The sequence below is a fragment of the Parus major genome, chromosome 12 (genome assembly GCF_001522545.3).
Source record: "Parus major isolate Abel chromosome 12, Parus_major1.1, whole genome shotgun sequence".
Lineage (NCBI taxonomy): Eukaryota > Metazoa > Chordata > Aves > Passeriformes > Paridae > Parus > Parus major.
In genome coordinates this window covers 386,691-406,186 of record NC_031781.1, presented here as the reverse complement: position 1 = coordinate 406,186, position 19,496 = coordinate 386,691, and the positions used below count along the sequence as shown (strand labels likewise).

The 19,496-nt window shown below is 43.1% G+C and overlaps 1 protein-coding gene across 2 annotated transcripts in view; it reads left to right on the top strand.

Annotated features, from left to right (window-relative positions):
• The window catches only part of NUP210 (nucleoporin 210), a 48,902-nt gene that overhangs the window by 15,115 nt on the left and 14,291 nt on the right, over positions 1-19,496 (top strand). For both annotated transcript variants that reach the window (XM_015641122.2, XM_015641123.3), the window contains 15 exons: positions 619-756; positions 3,472-3,627; positions 4,948-5,146; positions 5,713-5,858; positions 6,787-7,008; positions 8,261-8,434; positions 9,428-9,620; positions 9,884-9,990; positions 12,098-12,202; positions 12,330-12,431; positions 15,089-15,217; positions 15,879-16,006; positions 16,585-16,720; positions 17,028-17,090; positions 18,393-18,572. In XM_015641122.2, coding sequence (XP_015496608.1) covers positions 619-756; positions 3,472-3,627; positions 4,948-5,146; positions 5,713-5,858; positions 6,787-7,008; positions 8,261-8,434; positions 9,428-9,620; positions 9,884-9,990; positions 12,098-12,202; positions 12,330-12,431; positions 15,089-15,217; positions 15,879-16,006; positions 16,585-16,720; positions 17,028-17,090; positions 18,393-18,572 — 2,178 coding nt within the window. The remainder of the gene's footprint in view (positions 1-618; positions 757-3,471; positions 3,628-4,947; positions 5,147-5,712; positions 5,859-6,786; positions 7,009-8,260; positions 8,435-9,427; positions 9,621-9,883; positions 9,991-12,097; positions 12,203-12,329; positions 12,432-15,088; positions 15,218-15,878; positions 16,007-16,584; positions 16,721-17,027; positions 17,091-18,392; positions 18,573-19,496) is intronic.

Genomic DNA, 19,496 nt, shown 5'->3' with positions numbered 1-19,496 from the left:
CTTGAAAATTTAACCCTTCAACCCATTTGATGTGAAATCATTTTAGTGATTCCTTGAGCAGAATTTAGTAGCTCCTTGAATATGATAAGCCATGGCCATTCTGTGTGTCAGAGATCTTCTCTTCAATGAAAAGACATGCCGAGAGCTTTTTTTTTCCTCAGAACTGCAGTACCATTGTGTTGTGCCAGAGGTTTGTGGCACTGCAGTGACAGCAGAGCTGTGAAGGCCAGCCTTTGGGGGGGCTGAGCAGGGGGTCTTTCTGGCTGAATTTTGTATGCTGTGGGATGAGCAAAGAGTAATTATAGGTGTCGAGCCTCCAGACTGGCTCTCCAAATGAGGTCTCAAAACAGGAGCAGTGAAAGTGTATTTCTTCCTGCTGTTTGCCTTTTAAATTAACATGGGCACCTGGATCTTCATAGCAGTAGCACTCATTTAATACAGTGGCACACCTTGCTTCCAGAAGCTGCTTGCTCACAGGGAACTCTGTTCATAAGTGATCCTAAATAGTTTTCCTTCCTCTCTGAGGTGTTTTCAAGGACTTTTCTGTACATAAGTATTAAACATTAATTCTGGGAATCTCTGTGGTGCCATTTATAACACTGCTTTTGCACTTTGCAGGATGGAGGTGTTCATACCTTACCAGTCCCAGTGCGAAACCAGCAGGATGTGGAGATCTATGTTCCAATATTTCTTTTACCCAGCATTCTGATGTTTCCTTGGCAGCCGAAAGCAGGAGTCTACCAGTACACCATCCAGGTACGCCAAAGAACTACCCAGCTTGCTCAGGCAGGCACACTGGGGCTTGACACCACAAAGGTAGGGTTGACTTTGTATACTTCAGGCATAGTGGCATCGAAAATGTAATTTGGAAGAACTTTATGAGGCATTAGTTACAGGAATTAATATACAATTTAAAAAAAGCACCAAGAAACCAATAAACATAAAAACCCCACTGACTTCTACTTCTTGTGATCCCTTCCTTTCTCCCTTACGCATGCACCACACACCTGTGCCTGGAGTGGTTTGGAATTCCAGGAAGCATCCTATATCCAATGCTCCACAGCAATCATTAGAGGCTGCCCTTTGCTGGCAAGGATCAGAAATATGAATGGGAGTGTGAAGTGACTGCAGAAAGGGCATGACAAGATTAAGTAGCAGCACTCTCCCAGCCTTGGACATCAGTATTCTTCACTGGCCACACACCTCATGCTCCTAATCCAAAGTTCCAGGGAGGCAAAGGCCACAGCTGGTTTACAGAAGAGATGATTTCAGTGTTTTTTAGGTGTGTCATTGCTCCCAAGCTGTCAGTTATTCCTTATGCTTCATGAAACAAATAGTTTGTGTTCCAGTATCCAGTATCTCTAGCCTAAGTAGGGAAAAGAAAGTTGTGCTTTTATCCCAGACTTTTATCCCAGGCCAGTGATACTCAGACCCTGTGCTAAGTGTTGGATGCACAGTTTCTACCTCTCCCTTCTAGCAGAAAGTAATGCTCAGTTTTGGATCTGTCTTAAGTAAACCATATCCAAATAGGCAGGACAGTTGGTGCCAAGCTCTTCTCCTAGGTAACAAGGGACAGGATGAGAGGAAACAGCCTCACGTTTAGATTGGATTCAGACAAAATTTCTTCACACCAAGAGTTGTCAAGCACTGGCACAGGCTGCCCAGGGCAGTGGTAGAGTCACCATCCCTGGAAGTGCTCAAAAAACATGGGGGTGTGTCACCTGAGGATGTGGTTCAGTGGTGGACTTGTTGATCTCAGTGGTCTTTTCTGGCCTTACTGGTTCAGTGATTCTATGAAGAGAATCAATCTCACGGGGATTAAACATTCTGCATTCTCCAGTTTAATTCTAAAGGCAACTCCATTGAATTAAGCCCTGCATCTCTACTTGTCTGTTCCGTGGGATTAATTTGGTTTACTTCATGCTATTCCTGACCACACCAGCAGAGTGTGGTAAAAATTCTTTCTACAAATCTGCATTTTCAGTACCTCATCATAATTCTGCTGGAGTTTTCCCAGTAAGGGAAAGGAAATGTGATTTTGTTTCCTACCTCTCTCACAGTTCTATTCTTACTTCATCTTATCTTGCATATATAATGAAGTATCTCACTAGAGAATGTTCCTTCACGGTACTGCAGTAATTGTGTCGGTATTCTTACTTTACTCTGATTTTTTTCAATAAAAACATAGAAACTTTTTTCTCCCAAGATTTCAGTTTTGCTTAAACTGAGACCTTTCTTCTGGTCTCTCCATCCCACAGTACCAGTGGTTGTCAGTAGCACACACACAGCTCAACTGTTTCTTCCTCTCCGTCAGAGTTGGCCTCCAACTCCATGGTTTCAGTCAGGCTGTTTCAAATGAGTGAATAAAGTTCTTCTGAAAATAAATTGAAAGGGATTTTTGGATCTAACCAAATTCTGTTTACAGCTGAAGTAACTCCCGCCAGATGGTATCAGAATTCCTGGCAGGAATTCCGGGTGAATTTTGTCAGCTGCCTGGTTTGTTGGGGGTTGCTTTGTTCATATTTGTGCTAATGAGATGGTTTCTGTTGCCTTCCTTCAGTCCACGCACAGGAGGTGCATTGCCAGCTGTGTGAGGCTGAGCATGGGAAGATTCCTGGGGAGGGCATCACAGGTAGCAGTGTGGAGCTCCCTGCCAGCCTGTGGCTAATGATCAGCCTGCAGGGGAAGCTGCTTTACCCTTCCTCTCCTCAAAGCAGATTGACTGCCAGAGAGAAAAAAATGTAGTGAGGTGTCTGAGTTTTATGGCAAGGACGTGAGACTTCATACAGTTATTAAGAATTGGGTATTTCTCTTTTATGTTTTCTGGTCATATCCCTGTTTCAACTAAAATACCTTTACAAATATGCTGAATTGCATTCTTTTAGCCTTTCACCACATCCCATCCATCTTCTGTAACACGCCACTACCTATTTACTCATTTGTCTGTGTCCTTCTGTAATCAGGTTGTGCATGTGCTCAGAGGAAGGAAGAAGGGAAATGACCCTCCTCTTAATTTTTTCTTTTTATTCTCTTTTCCTGGTAAAAATTACTAGCTAAGCTCCTGCATAATTTAGATTGGTTTGTTTTCCACACTGTCCCTCTAGACAAGATTTATCACCCTGTTCATTTTTAATTATGAAATAGGTTAAAGGAAATGCTAAGGAAGTTAAAGAAATTACAACAATATACATAAAAAAATGCTCCAGTGTTCACCTGTGTTTTACTTTGATGGAACTTTTGACATTTACTTTGGAGTGTGAAAGAAGCTGAAATTAAAATGAGTGAAGGGTGGTAGCAGTCTTCTCATCTCTGTCTTATATCATCTTGCTTATTAAGTTCTGAGGTGTTATTTTATTTGTATGTCTCATCCTCAGTGCATTCCTGGTTTTCATGCAAGATATCCAAAGCTGTGAAATGTGAGAACCGTGTACTTGATTAAATGTTTGAAAGATTTTTCCCTCTGTATTCCAGGCTCATGGTGGAAGTGGCAACTTCAGCTGGTCCTCTTCCAACCAGGCAGTAGCCACAGTGACAGCGAAAGGAGTAATGACCACTGGGAGTGATGCTGGAGTCAGCATTATTCAGGCATTTGATGTTCGGAATCCATTGCATTATGGAGAAGTGAAAGTAAGAAATTTATTTTTCAGTTATTGTTCTTGAGTATGGCTTTTGTAAACAGCAGAGGAGCTGAGAATGCCATAGGCATTCTGCTTCCTGCCCTGTGGCAGGTTAAGTGATTAGTTTCAGTTTGTGTTTTAGGGAATCAAATACTATCCAGTGCATTAACTTCACTCCCATTTTTGCCTCTTCCTGTTTTCCTTGGCAAGTCCTTTTCCTTGTGGGAAGTTTTAATTGCAAGAAGGAAATGGTAATTGACTCCTGACCTGGCCATCTAAGCAGACAAGTCAAACTAAAAATTCATTCTGTAGAGTGATATGTGATTGTTCTCCCTTGGTATCAAAGGGTGACAGTTGTTACCAGGATGTGCAAGGAAATTTCTGTCTGGAGAAGTAACTGAAGTGCGCCCAGTGCTGCAGATTGACTCCAGATACCTAAGCTGGCCAAGAACAAACAGTATTTTAGGAAAACTAGGAGAAAATGGCGACGAAAATCATAGCTCCAAAGAGGGATATTTGTGGTGTCTGCAGACCATCCCCTGTTCTTAGGTCATGGTGATCAGGGTGTGTGGTGTAGAGTGAGGAGAATGCAGGAGCAGTATATTAGGTGGCCCCAAAGGAAAGGGTGTGACACGAATTAAAATCTGTTCAGAATTTAGCTTACACACTTGCTCTGAAATAATTCTCTGAACAACCCAGGATGCTGCTTTTTAGCAATGCAACAGTTACCAGCCAGAGACACAGGAATGAAGATGTTTTTCAGCTAAAACTTCTTATCCTCAAACATAAGTCAAAGCCTGAAGACAGAAAGAAACCTTCTGTCCATGTGAGCTTTCAGAGCAGTGTATTGCACAATCTGAATAGGTTATTTTTGAATGTCTTTGTTCCTGTGTTCTTTGTGGAACAGCTCTTCAGAGTTCTGTTTACTGATCTCAGTGAACACATTTTTAGTAGTAGTAGTTTTAGGAGTAGTTAATCAACACAGATTATACAGCTTTAACTCTGTACCATATGGTTTGGTATCCTGAAGCAGTTGCAGAAAATTAAATAGTTAAGATAATGCAAATAAAAGCTTTGATCACAGTGATGGTATGAAATCTGTGGTCAGTCTGAGGTGGATTCTTTAATGGATGCTGAGCCTCTCCCAGGTGGTGATGGTACCTCCTGGAAACAGCACACAGCTTAGTCCACACTTCAAAGTTGATAAAGCAGAAGAGAGAATTACAGGAGCAGCAGTGAAAGGAAGGCTCATCAAGCTGCTGTGGGCTTGGGCTAGTGTGGGAGCAGAGCACTGGCATACACATGTGTCCTTGTTCCTTCCCTCTGGCAGGTGTACATGAGCGAGCCCAGTGCCATGAAGTTCATTCCCTGCCGGGTGGAAGCACACGTGGGGCAGGTGCTGGAGCTGCCCCTGAGGATCAGTGGCCAGACCAGTGTGGACAGGGGCAAGCTGGTCCCACTGAGAGACTGCTCACACATGGAGCTTGTGGTGGAGCTGGAGAACCCTGGCATGTTCAGCCCACTTGAAGGTGCTTTTAACTCTCTCCCTGGTTTGGAAGCTAAATTGGTGACAGGTCTCACCAAGTTACACCTCTCCTTAAATCACTGATTTGTGGCTCTATACCGTATCCCCACAGAAGTGCCAAACTCCAGAGTGGAGGGAATCCAAGTAGTTCTATTTTGAGGATATATTTGCTTTTTTTTCATTCAGAACCGTTTTGGAGAGACCTTAAAAGCTCATCCAGTCTCACCCTCTGCCATGGGCAGAGACACCTCCCACTATCCCAGGCTGCTCCAAGCCCTGTCCGACCTGGCCTTGGACACTTCCAGGGATCTGGGGCAGCTACAGCTGCTCTGGGCACCCTGTGCCAGAGCCCTGGCAAGAATTCTTTCCCAGTATCCCATCTAAATCCTCCCTCTTTCAGTTTGAAGGCTCCACCTTTGTCATGTCCCTACATGTCCTTGTAAAAAGTTCTCTCCATCTTTCTGGTAGGCTCTCTTCAAACAGCCATGTTGAATTTGATGAGCATGCCTGGGCATTTCTCTGCAAATAATCTTTCCAGATATATCTTGTATATTTTAATTTATCTGACAGGAAGACTTAAGCCAACTGCTGATTTTTGCACTGGAGTGAGAGTGAAGGCTGAATTTCAGGGGTACACCAGGCTGGTGGTTGTGTACACCCACGGGCACGTGCACCTCAGTGCCAGCATCACCATCGCCGCTTATCTCCCATTGAGAGTGAGTCTGCTTCCTCTGCTCCTGGAGCAATCCATCATTGAAACACCTTTGTGTGACAGGCAGCAGGTTATGTAAGGAATAATTTTGAAAAACTGAGGTGGGTGGGTTTACATTCCACCACTGGAATAAGAAAATAAAGAATAAGAAAGATAAAAATATATTAATAAGAAAGAAGCTGAGTCCAGGGTCAATAGATGGAAATACAGAAGAGGCTGCTTTGTTACCTCATCTGCAGAGGCCTATCACTGACTGCAGGCTGAAGTCTGAGTATTTGAACATAGCTTTCCCCCAATATGGAAAAAATGTTAGTGCAAATCCTACAAATTTGTGGTTATGATGTATAATGTAATATGATGTTGTGAAACACAAACTGGAAATGGTTTTTGTATATACTAAATGTCAGGTTAATTGCTGTGGTGGTGAATAGCACAGGCTGTCCCAGGGATGTACATCAGTGCAGAAATTTTTAGAGAGGTTTGAAGTAAAAATTGTGTAGCAGAATAATTACATACACAGAACCGTTCTGGAGAGAGCACTGTCAAGTGAAAAAACAATTGGATATTATTTCATTTAGTTTGAATATGTCTTTAAAAGTGTAGTAGAATAATATGTCTCTGTGCTCAGAAGAATAGATTAAGGGTCTCCCTTTTGCTGTAATTCCTCATGAGGGAGATGTGGTTAGAATACAGTTAAAACTTTTCTTTGGGTCCATAGCTTCCTTTGAATCAAATCCAGCTGGACAGAATCCTTGTGGATTTTGGTGCAGAAGGTTTTCACTAAGTATGCTGACAAACCACTGCATGGGAGAAATCACAGCCTTATCCAAGTAACCAATACAGCTGTTCCATTCAGAAGGAAGTTTATTTTGCAGAGCACAACCAAACTGTGTAAATAGATGATTAATTTTTAATTAATTAATTAATTACAGGCTATTGATCCACCCTCTGTTGCTTTAGTGACTTTGGGTTCCTCTAAGGATATGTTGTTTGAAGGAGGACCAAGGCCATGGGTCCAAGAACCTTCCAAGTTCTTCAGGAACGTCGCTACTGAGGATGGAGAAAGTATTGTCCTGTCTTTACTTGAACCTCTCACACCTCGCAACAACAACCTGCACTGGGTTAGGGTGCTGTGCAGGAGCCTGGGAGAGCAGGTCAGTGGCAGAAGGGCTCAGTGTTGCCCTCCATCAGGCATTGAGAACTGGCTCCAGACAGGTTTACGCTGCCATATGTGTGTTATGTAGCAAGATGTTTTTATAATGAGCCAATAAAGGACTTGGGTAAGTACATTGTTTATGCATTGTGATGCGGGTTTTAGGGTGAGCATTTCACAACATTGTGTTAAAAAGTGGTTGATGGTGGGTTTATTGCAGTATAATGCAATATACTGCAATAAGTTGTGGAAGCCTTATGTTGTGGGATGCATTGAACATCCTGATGGGTGCAGGTTCAGTTTGCATGAACAGGATCAGAGCAGAAGGGTACTGAGCAGGCTGACTCCTCTGTCTGACTTGCTGCTCTTAACCGTGTTCCCTTCCCGTGTAATTGTGTTTATTCTAACAAATGCCAGCCACAAGAATTGACCGCTCTGCTCTCTGTGCAGCCTTGGTGAGCGTGGCTGTGCTCATTCTCCACCTGGTTTGTTCTCTCCAACATACAGAAGTAGTTTCTCCTGCTTTATTCACCTTCCCCAGCCCATGGAAGTTTTAGGTTGGATACAATGTTTTCCTCCTGCAATTCTGCAGGGCCTAAGCATTTTGGTTGGGCCATCAAGTTCCACGGATTTCCTCAGTGGAAGCTTTGAAAAGTGGAGCTGTTTCTGTAAGTGCAGATTCAAAAGGAACAAGCCTTGGTGTTGATATGGAGGTCTGTGCAAGGCTGGCTGTCCCCAGCACATCACACCTGAGTGGCTCTGCCTATACGAGTGCATGAGGGGATGATGAGCCAGGTGATCAGAGCTGCCTCTCAAACTCTGAGAAAACCAGCATTCTCTGGTTTTATATCCACTGCATTTTGCTAAAGGCTGAAAAAAGAATGTAAAATAAAAAATGAGATGTTTTTAAACACACTGAACTGACTGTAAATGTTGCCTTTGGGCTGTTCTATCCTCACTCCAGAAGAACACCTGCTGTTTCCTTGTTCAGTTACAAGAGATTCGTTGTTTGAATCAAGTTTGATAGTAATGAACATGAACACCTAAGAAGAGTTCCCAGAACAGTACTTTTATAGTGATAAAGAACTGTTCTTGAAATATGCTCCCCTTTTTACATCTTCCTGTGTGTTAATAGTGCAGTAAAATCCCCAAGAACTGTACTTCTGATTTTCATTCTGATGTCACAGTGTAGCTCAGACCTGTGGAAATATAGCATGCTTGAACTCAACTCTTTCCTTGTTTGCTGTTTTCAGGTTATTACTGTAACAGTTGGGAACAGCCCTACAGTCACCAACCCTTTCCCAGCGGTTGAATCTGCTGTGGTGAAGTTTGTCTGTGCTGTCCCTTCCCAGCTGACTTTGGTACCTGTTTATGGCAGTTCTCAGCTTGATCTCTCCTGCCCTTTGCTCCAGCAGAAAAAGCAAGTGGTAAGCTGGAAGTGACAGGAGAAGAAGGTGTACTTACAGCTGAAAAATCAGTGTTTGGAGCTCCATGTGTGAAATAAAGCATCTGAGCTGCTGCCAGAGGAGCAGTAACTGGAGCTCTGGCCACACTGGTGCCCTTGGGAGCTCCTGCATAGAGCAGGCTGGGGGTGGTCCTGCAGTAAATGGACAACAGATATGTGTAGATTATCAGGCATAAAGAACTTGGCTATTCTGTTTTTATTCCTCATGAGTATTGTCACATGTTGGCTGCTGAGTAAACAACATTTTGTCATGTTAATATTCCCGGGCAAATGTAAGTCATCCTCCTTCCCTAAAGCCACAGTTGATGAATCATTTTAATGAGCTTCTATATAATAACAAGAAGAGAAGGAGATTTTTGTGTATTATTAGCCACCTCAGAGCTCACCTGCTTTTCTGGCTCTATTATGTGTCAGCCTGCCTTGGTGCACTGCTGTTGCTAATGAGCTTCATCAGAACAACACCAGAATTTTGAGCTTTAACAGACAACAGTGTTTGTCATAATCTGTTTGAGTTCTAAAAACAATTTAGTTGAGCTGTGTTTCAATTTTATTGTTGTTGGTTTGGGGTTTTTTTGTTGTTGTTGTTTGTTTATTTGTTTGTTTTAAGGTAATTCACTGGCTAAAAAAACCCCAAACCCCTGCTCCAAGAAAATCCCCTTAGATTTTAGAGATTCACAGAATGCTTTGAGTTGGAGGGGATCCACAGGGATTATGGAGTCCGACTCTAAATGGCCCATACAGGGCTTGAACCCACCTGGTGTAACCAAAACCATTCTCTGACCAGCTGAGATAACCTCAAGGCTGTTGGAGCACATCTTAATGACTGCACTGATGCCTCATTTTAACAAACATTCCTTATGTGTTGATGTAACAAACCTCATGGAACTCATCATATATTTTCTTTAATGATTAAAAAATCCTGTTGTATCTGTTCAAAATACTCCTTCTTTTTCAGGTTCCTGTTTCCAATTACCACAATCCAATACTGGATTTGGCTGCCTATGACCAGGAAGGCAGGAAATTTGACAACTTCAGCTCTCTTAATATTGTATGGGAGTCCACAAATAAGGCCCTTGCTCATATTGAGCTGGAGCTGCCAATGGAACTGACTCTGAAGGAAGAGGGGAATGGTCAGAAGAAAATGCATGGTATGTTGGTTTAAATGAGCATTTCATTGTTTGAAGGTCAGGATTAAATCTGTTCAGTAATGTCTGAGTTTGATTAAAGAAAGTACTGAAATCTGCAGTCAAACTTCAGCTTAACATCAGTGTGCATTTTTTAGTGTGTGCTGTTAAAGAGAGGAGAAAAAAAAGTCCAATGTCTAGAACCTGTCTTGAGAGAGAAAGTTCTTGTTTGATGAGAACGATCCTAGAGGAACTAAGTGTATTTTTTCATCTCTGTTGTATTCTAGGCTTACAAACTGTGGTAGTTGACCGTGAGTTTGGAACTGCTATGATCTCCGCCGCTGCCGCTGCATTCCAGCAGCCCCACCTGAAGGCAGCCAGAGCCAAAATACCGGTAACAGCACACAGGGGAGCTTTGCCATTTCCCTGTGGTTAATGCCCAGTGTTCCTGGGATGGATTTTTTCCCTCCACACACAGCACTGTACAAATAAGGCAGGTACATGGTGGAATCTGGTTCATACAGCAGCGGTTTTGTGCTGATTCATGGCTTTTCCTGCTTTTCCTCTGCACTAGGTGGTGCTATCCATATCAAATCTATCCAAGTCCTTTTTAACCATCTGGGCAAAGGCATTACAGAGAAGTGTTTCAGTTGGTTTTGTTTCAGTTTAGGGTTTTTTAATGAATTGGTGAAACTCTGCTGCTTGTCTTTCACTAAAGCAGCCATGTGCTTCATGCAGCTGTCACTGGGAAAAGCAAATGGATTATTGCCCCTGCAAAGCGGGGTGGGAGAGTTGTGCATGAGCAAAGCAAAAGCTGACTGATTCCTCATATGGTCCATATGTTAGACCAGTGCTCTCTCTTTTTTTTTTCCTAAGAGACTTCTCCATTGTACAATGCCAGCTATAAGCCCAGGCTCTCATTTTATAAGTCATTAGCCACTCCCTGAAATGCTTAGTTTGTAGATACTCAACCTAGGGAAGAAAAACAGCAAAAGGTAGTGATGATGAACAAAGAAGACAGGTGTAAACAGATGGCAGAGTTCTGTTTATGTCTCTTTTAAACTGAATATAAGGGCAGGTTTCAGCCTGTGGAATAACCTGATGTGGAATAACTGACTCTTAAAATATTCTGCTTCCTAACTGGAATTTCTGTTTAATCTTGTTAAGGAAGACTTAAGTGGGTTTGGACTGTATGCAGTACCTTGAAAACAGAGTTGAAGCAAAGCCTAAAATATGCAGTGAGAGGTTACAGGATTTAACTCAGAGCAGGTACCAGGCACCAGTAGTGTGAAATACCCTGTGGGCCAGGTTCCTCTCAGCATGGCCTGGGTGGCATCTGCTTAGTAAACTCTTTGAGAGGTGGTCTGTTTTGCCACTTGGTTCCTGACTTTTCTGTGAGGTTTCTACTCTTCTCCTGTAGGGAAGAATGGTGTAGATGCATTTCCCCTGAAGAATGTGACTACAGCTTAGTGAGAATTACTGCAGAGACACAGTACTTTGCTATGAAGTTACTTGAAATATTTGGTTGTGGTTTTTTTTCTTTTAAAAAAATGAGTTGTAATATGAACATTTGCTGTTCTGCAATCATTTTGTGATTTGTTAGGCCAATATTCAATATTCTTTCTTACTTTTAGAATTAATTAGAAAAGTGAATGCTCTGAACTTTGCCTTGAATTCAGAGAACACTGGAGTACTCTTAAGTTCTGTTCTCTGTGTTTAAATTTGGGGGGACTCTATGGTAGCTGTAGATGGCAGTTCTGCTGCACTTTGTAGGCTCATGTATTGTTTTTTTTAAAAAGAGGTGACTTGGCTGCTTTTTTCAAGTATGTGAGCAGCAGGCTGCTCTATTCTGCTTTCGAACCTGCCCATTCTCCTTTTTTGCAGCCAAAAACACAAAGGAAAATCTAACAGATGCGACATTGAGATGTCTTGATTGTTGTTCCATGTTTAAGTGGAACACCCTATTAAGTCATTAGGGAAAGATGTCATCCTTTCTACATCAAGGAAATAATTCTACTAATGAGGTGAAATGGGTGCAGAGTAGTGACTTCCTCTAGAAACCTTTTTCCTTTTCTGACCTAATACTGTTATGGATGGGTGATTAAGCCTGCATCTGATCAGTGTTCATGTACTTACATTTAAGGAAGAATTTCTCCTGGTGACCTGCTAGGAAAAGATGAGTTAGAGATAGAAAACTTGATTTGTTTGCCTTATCATTCTGTATGAACTTGGGCCATGGCTCAGAGTTGTCAGACATCATTCACTCATCCTGCAGTGCCTGTCCCTTGTCCTCTGTCTTAGCCAGGGATGCAGAGCAGATTAGCCCTGAGCATGCCCTTCCCTGTGCAGGAGGACTGACTGAGCCGTCTGGATCTTGTGGGCATCTCATACCCTCAGCCTGTGTTGTGAATTTTGGTTACCTGCTTTAAACATCCTCCCCACACACACAGGACACTGTCAGTGTTCTGCCTCTTTGCTGTAACTAACACTGTTCTTTGCAGCATGAAGCTGTGCTCCCAGGGCCTGCCACCATTGAACTGATGCTCGTGGAAGATGCGAAAGTGAGCCCTACTGGGGTCTCCATCTACAACCACCCTGATGCTCAGGTGAGAAGTTACTTTGCTGCTTTCCAATTGCAGGCAGGAAAATGTCACACATTACAGAAGATGTGTGAAGAGACAGCTTTACTAGAAAGATACAGTCTTAATTCTGGATGCTTTCCTGGTTTTGCAGACAGAACTTCACATCCAACAAGGTTCTGGATATTTTTTCATTAATACCAGTGTGCCAAATATTGTAAGATTGACACATGAGGAGACTCAAAGCATTGTTTTGGTGAGTGCACTGTTTCATGGTTTTACACCTTTTTGGCAACCAGGTTATTGTTCTGCAGCTTCAACACTCCTGGGAATTTTCCAGCAGGTGTAGATAGAGAGACAGTATCTGTGTTTTGGATTTGTTTGCCTGTCACAGTCATGCTTCAGGCAGGGGATCTTTGCACTGGCACTTTCAGGTATAGTCTCTGGTACAGGAAATTGTTTCATTACAGCTGTGGTGCACTTGTGTTCTCTGTATAAGATAAAAGCCAGTTCCAAGTACTTCACTCATTACAACTTTGCAGTAAAATGTTGCTGATTTTACAAACTCACCACAAAGAATAATGTGACAGAATTATTAATTGGTTTCCAAAGTAATACTGGAGTATTTTCTGTGGGCCAGTACTTCTGAAAGCTTTAAATTCTTATATCCTATAGTGCTGTTTCAGGGTATTTTTTAATCACAGTATTGCATCCTGATTTTCTGAATGAATATCTATTGAAGAGTTTATTCTGATCTCCATATGAAGTTTCTAATGCACTTTTCCACTAGAAGATGCCACTAAAGTGCAGGTGTGCTTGACTTCTTCAGGTCCAGGATGTGAAACGTATTCTGCAGTGAACAAAAATAAAACTGTGTTTGCATTGCTGCTTTCATTAGGCAAGAACTGGAAATGAGACAAGTTGCTATAAAGAGTAGTTTTTATAAATGTATAATTTACAGATTTGCCTTTTAAGAAGTAATGCTGCTAAAGTTGTGAAGTGATGATAACTAAGGTGGAAATTAGAATCTCAGAAGAATTTGTGAAACATTTTGATTGTCTCTAACTTGTGAGGTGGGAATATTTTTTTCCAACTAGGCACAGAGGTGAGAAAAAAGAAGAGATGAATAGTTTTTTGTACACAGTACTCTGTTCAAACTCTTAATAGTTTTTTAGTCAGGTCTCCCTGATGGGTTTAACTCATGTACATGAGATAAGTTCACTGCTCTCATCTGGAATTCAGGAGTGGAGCAGCGACAGCAAGATAGGCTTTGTGAAGTGTAGGAAGAGATTTAACTGCCTGCTAGATTAAAGGAGAGAAAACTCCACTTTTAACACATTATTTAAAAAATGCGACCCCCCAGACATTTGGCATGTTTGTTAGCCTTGCATGCTGTGTTTGGGTTAAATCCCAGTGCCACCCCTGGGTTTTTCCATGGAAGTGGCAGAATGGCCTGGGAAATCGGTAGTCTCTCTCAGGCTGCCATGGCAGGTACCGGTGCAGCCAAGTTGACAGAGGATGAGTTGGCAGTAAACTCTTCTGAGAAACTAAATTTCAAGTTATCTGGAGCAGTGATTCCCAGACTTTTCAGTGGGACTGCCAAGGAGAAATTCTGTACCTCTTCTTCTGGTTTTGTCACAGCAGCTTCTCTGGGCATGGTGGGTGGTAGTAGGGGAAGAGTGAAGAGTGGTCACCAGTACAATATCCTTGGATACTGGGAGCTACTGGGCACCTAATGGGAGAAGAGAACAGCAGAGTTGGTTGAGACAGGAAGAGTTTCAAACGTTGCAGTAGCTTTGCTTGCCCTTTTCCCTGTCTCCTTTCTCTGGTCTGCCAGCCTAGCTGAGCTCCATTCTAGCTCCCTCCCCATGCCACATCCCCTGCCCTGCTGCCCAGCCCCTATATTAGCCACCCTCTCTGGGAACTGCTGCTGTTCTGGAAGCTGACCTTTGTTCAAACTTCATATCCCTTTCTATTTTGAGGCAGAAGTGGTGTCCTCAAAGAACAGAATGTCAGCTCTCCCCACTGCTCTGCTGGTAACTCTGTGATGCTGCCAGACAATGCTGAGTTCACTGAACTCCTTTGCACTGGGGGGCCTGGCCATCTCCCCCTGTTCAGAGTTCAGAGCACAGAACAGGACACCAAACTTCACTGCTGTCCCTGGTCAAAGGGAGGAGAACAGCTGGGATTTTCCTGAGGTCTGTGGCAAAGTCAGGGAGTTGCAGGATAACTGCAGAGCTGATGGGACCAAGGTATGGGTGCATGGCCTTGGGAGAGGGGACTTTGGGATGGGTGCCTAGTTCTGAGGGCTCTCGTGTTTGTGACCAGAGGTCTCTTTCTTCATTATTTTATTCTCTTTATCCATTAAGAAGTATAACATTCTCTTTCTTTAAAATTAATGGAGTAGTACTTGTATTAAAGAAACACCTGATTTGTCTGTCGTCCTCTTACTTGCCATGATCTACCAGGTTTTGGCTGCTCAGATGAAAAGCAGTAACAGTAGAGTACAAATCTTACAGGAAGCAATACCAGTGCTTTATAGGCATAATCTTTGTCCTCGACTATTTTTCCCCTTATCACTTTGGTTCTCACTCTGCTAAGAAAAGTTTTGTTGCTCTAAATGGTTTGTGTGGTTTTTTTCCTGATGGCAGATGAATAGCAGCATGCCAGACTGTTCAAGATGAAGAGCTGTAAATTCACTTGGTGCCTGGGGGCTGTTTGCACTAGCTCAGTAGCATGATACTTTTTACATACATTTTACAGGTTGATTTTTATTTTGGTGGAAGAATTCTCTGTGTGTCAGCTTGGAGATTTCTGCATCCAGCTGCTTCTACCCTGAAAGTGATACCAATTTCATCCTGTGAACAACAGACAAAATAAGTGCTATAATGCAGTTTTCTTTTGGCATTGCAGGTGCAGCCTCTGCTCCCAGGATCAGTGACTGTAATGATTCATGACCTGTGTCTAGCTTTCCCTGCCCCAGCTGAAGCTAAGATTCATGTATCTGATATCCAGGAACTGTATGTGCGAGTTGTTGACAAGGTCAGTGCCTTGGAAGCAGCATTAGAGGCTGGTCCAGCCTGCCCTGACTCCCTGTGCAGGTCCTGAACATAGAGAAGAGACATAGACAAGATGCTACAACAGAGAAAAAGCTACAACCTCCCTGTGTCTCTTTTTTGCCCTCCCAAATTTATCCCTTTAGGTTGTAAGTGTCTCAGAGTATCAGGTATCTGTTCATGTTCTGTGTTGCAGCAGTCTCAACTTTTGCATTTACACAGCAATGTTAATCCATAATTTATATGGACATGCTCATTTACATTTCCTTCTGTTTAAAGTGCATGTGAGCAATTCTTTTAGGTTTTGCCCCAAGGTCATTTTACATATGTCAGGTTTTAAAACTGGACAGAAAAAAGTCCAGCTCATTTCACTTGCCAGCTTGAGTGTGCCTTAGACAAAAGAGGTGTTGATATTTCTGGGTGTTTTAATTATGCCCTTGCCAGCTGAAGGACCTGAGTTGATTCATTTCATCTGACACTAACTCTGGCTGGCAGGGATTAGTCTTTAAAATCAGTGTTAACCTAACCTTGGGGCTCTCTCTCTCTCCACTACCCTACCACAAGTGTAATAAAAAATAAAATGAAAATGTTTATGCTAATAAATAAGAGTGGTTTGAATGCAGAATGACTGGATGCATCTGTTTCAGGTGGAGATTGGAAAAACAGTTAAGGCTTATGTCAGAGTTCTGGATGACTCAAAGAAACCTTTTCTGGCAAAATACTTCCCTGTCATGCATCTCAGTCTAAAATCAGCGTCTCAGCTTGTCTCCCTTGTGTAAGTTAATGGATTTTTGAAATTAATCTGCAAATAAGAATTAGTAAAAGTGAATAAAGGTATTAGGTTGGAGGCATGGTAATATACAATGGCTGAGATTTTTTTTTATTTTATTTTTGTGAAGTCTTAATTAACAGTTAATTTAACAGTCTTGACCTATTAAAAGGTAAACAGTTTTTATTTGTGAGGGAAATTGACTGAACTAACAGCCTGATTGTTGCTGGCTGATGAATGAGACTACACTCTCCGAGTATGATGACTGATGAAGCTTTGTGCCTGTTGGAAGCAGTGACATGGCAAATAGTGTCAGGTGAAGAGTGCTGTGTGAAGACACATCTGATGTTATCAAATTCATCGTGTCTGTCACTTGTTTCATTTTCATTTCAGGTATTTAATGTTAGGCTAATGCACAGGTTGCAGAGAGCCATCATGTGTGAAAATGTGATAATTCTCTTAACTTTGCTTCACACAGAGTCACTTGGCCTTGTATAACTGCCAAATGGGCACTAAATGAGTCCTTTGCTTTGTTATTTGTTATTTACTCAGAGAATGTCTCTCTTGAATGGATTTCTTTGCAGCCCCCTGAGGGAGGCTGTGGATGACCACACTGCTGTTTTCCTGGTGCGTGGGATGACTGTTGGGCAGACGAGTCTGATGGCAACTGTGGCTGACAGAAGAGGACAGAGAATCAACTCTGCTCCACAGCAGATTGAAGTAAATAATTTAGATAAGAGATATGCATAAATAAAGCCTGTGCTACAATGGAACAGGAATATATAAATTATGGTTACAGTATAATCAATTTGCCAGAAAATGCATTCTGAATTCTGAAATAGGAAGCTGACCTAATGCCAGTCAGATTTCAGTGTTGTTTAACTGCATATGATAAGTTAAATTTCTGCATGCTCGATTTACTGTGATTAAACATCTAAAGAATCAGTTTTTTACACTTGTACTGTTTTGTAGCATAATTTATCTGATTGAAGGATCTTAACACAGGTATTCATATTTCTGTGTTTAGGTCTTTTCCCCGTTTAGACTACTGCCAAGGAAAGTGACCCTAATTATTGGGGCGATTATTCAGGTGAGGCATTTTCTTACATATTTTTTATTTTGTAATTGCTGTTGTAAAAGGAATATTCATAACTAGATTTTCAGGAGTAGATGCTCAACTTGACATTTATCTGTATTCACACTGAATGGACTAACAGCAATAGCCCTTAGAAGAGCTCTTGGGATTGCAGCTGCTCCTTGGGCGACTCTGAAGGACGAGCCGGGGTCCCTGTACTGAGCTCCTCAGGCAGCTTTTATTCTGCTGCCTCTCCAGAGGGGTCTGGGAGCAGGGCTCTGTGTAGGGAAGGCAGGAGTGGGGTAGAGCAACATGGCAAATGGTCTGAGGGCTCAGGGGCGGAGCAGGGGGAAGGCCCGGTGGGATACAGCTGATAGACATATGAGGGAAAGGCATGCTGAGGGCAACAAAGGAAGTAATCATAACAACAGGATTCTCAACTGAGGCCTTCCCCTGAAAGGGAGCAGGGTAAGTCAAAGGTTATGGGCTCTCTCTCCAGGGGAGAGTGGCAGCAGTGGCAGCTGTCTCAGCAGCCCCCACAGTGAGGGACTTTGGGCAAGGGCCTGGAGTGACAGGGCACAGGGAGTGGCTTCAAACCCAGCACAGGGCAAGGTCAGAGGAGATGTTGGGAAAGGACTGTTCCCTGGGAGTGTGGGGAGGCCCTGGCACAGATTTGTGGCTGCCCCTGGATTCCTGGAAGTTTCCAAGGCCAGGCTGGACAGTGCTTGGAGCGATGTAGGGTAGTGGAAGGTGGTCCCTGCCTATGGAACAAGATGAGTTTTGAGGTCCCTTCCAGCCCAACCCATGTTTCTGTGATGAATACTCCTCTGAACAAGAACAGCGTTATTCCTGAGCCAACTTCTGTTCTGCTGTATTGCTGGATCAAAGGATTTGTATTTGCTTTTGTCAATGGAGTGTCATCTTTTTTGGTGTTAAATCCCAGCACAGCATGAGTAAATCTGTCAGCTCCATGAAATTTGGGATAGTAGGCTTGTTGTATACACTGAAACACAGAGCAGAGCTCTACACCAGGGTGCTGAGGAGAAAGGGAGGTAAAGTTTTCTGAAACTTCCAGGAGTGGAGGTAACATCAGCCTGTGATACTCTGTGAGGGACAGGGTCCACTTCTTTGCTCAGCTTATGAATTTCCCATGCTGACATCCTGCAAAGATCAGTGTGCAGTCCTTGAGCTGCCCCTGGGAAGGTGCAGGTAGCACTGAAGTCATTGTGTTGCTGAGCAGGGAGGGTGTTCCCTGTAATGGTGACCAGAAGAACAATCTGAAGGGTTCACTAACTGTTCTGTGTGCTGTTCTGACAGATCACTGCTGAAGGAGGCCCCCAGCCTCTCTCCAACATCATTTTCTCTATTGACAACGGGCACATTGCATCAGTGAACAGCTCTGGGCTGGTCACAGGAGTGGCCATTGGCAGCGGGGTGGTGACAGGAGTGCTGCAGGCTGTTGATGCAGAGACAGAGAATTTTGTGGCAGTGTCCCAGGTAATGCTTGTGGTGCTGTTGGGGGCTGTCAGGGGCTCTCTGACTCATGGCTTTGGCTCTGGAAGGGGGCACAGAGTCTTTCTGCATGAGCAGTTTTACCTTGTGCACTTCTCTGGTTTCCCAAAGATGAAAACTCAAGAGTTCCTTATTCCCTGGCCTGCAAACTTAACACAGGTATTGGCACAGGTAGTACTTTGAAAAGGTAGGTGAATCTTGCTGTGCCTTAAACCACAGTCACCCAGATAACCAGAGCAGCTTTATGGCTAGTCTGGTTTCTTCAGGATTGGTTAGTACACCTAGAAAAGCCCATCTAAAGAAGTTTTTCCAGCAAAGCAGACGGTTGTCCTTGTCTGCATTCCCTCTTAGGTCAGGAGGATCCAGAAGGCAGCTGTTGTTCAAACAAAACCCACATTGTCTCTCTCCTAAGCTGCAGCAGTCTGCATAGAGCACAATCATCCCTTGTTGTGGTCTGAACCCATCTGTGGAGGTGCATGTTACCGCTGAAGATGAACAGATCACACGGACACAGCTCGAGGTGTGGTGAAAGGAAGAGCAGAGTTTATTTTTCCTCCCAGGATTTATAGGCTTCTGACCACAGCCAGGGTTTGGATGGTCAGGATAACACTTTCTCACTGCACTGGCCATGAGAGATGTCCATCACAAGACGTGTAACAGAAAGAATGTACACATATCTATGTTTACAGTTACTGTCCTGGGAAAGTCCTTAGAAAACCATGGCAGCAAGCTCAGAAGCTGAGCTTTCAGGGCGACAGGTGCAAGCAGTGAATCCCTGATATTCCATCAGAATCTGTGTCCTTAGATTTTTCTGCAGCTCAGTGTGAGGGAGGTGAGCAGGCCGACAAGGGAGCGAGCACAAGTTCCTGAGTGAGACTCAGAGCAACAGAACTTGGGCCAGATCTTATG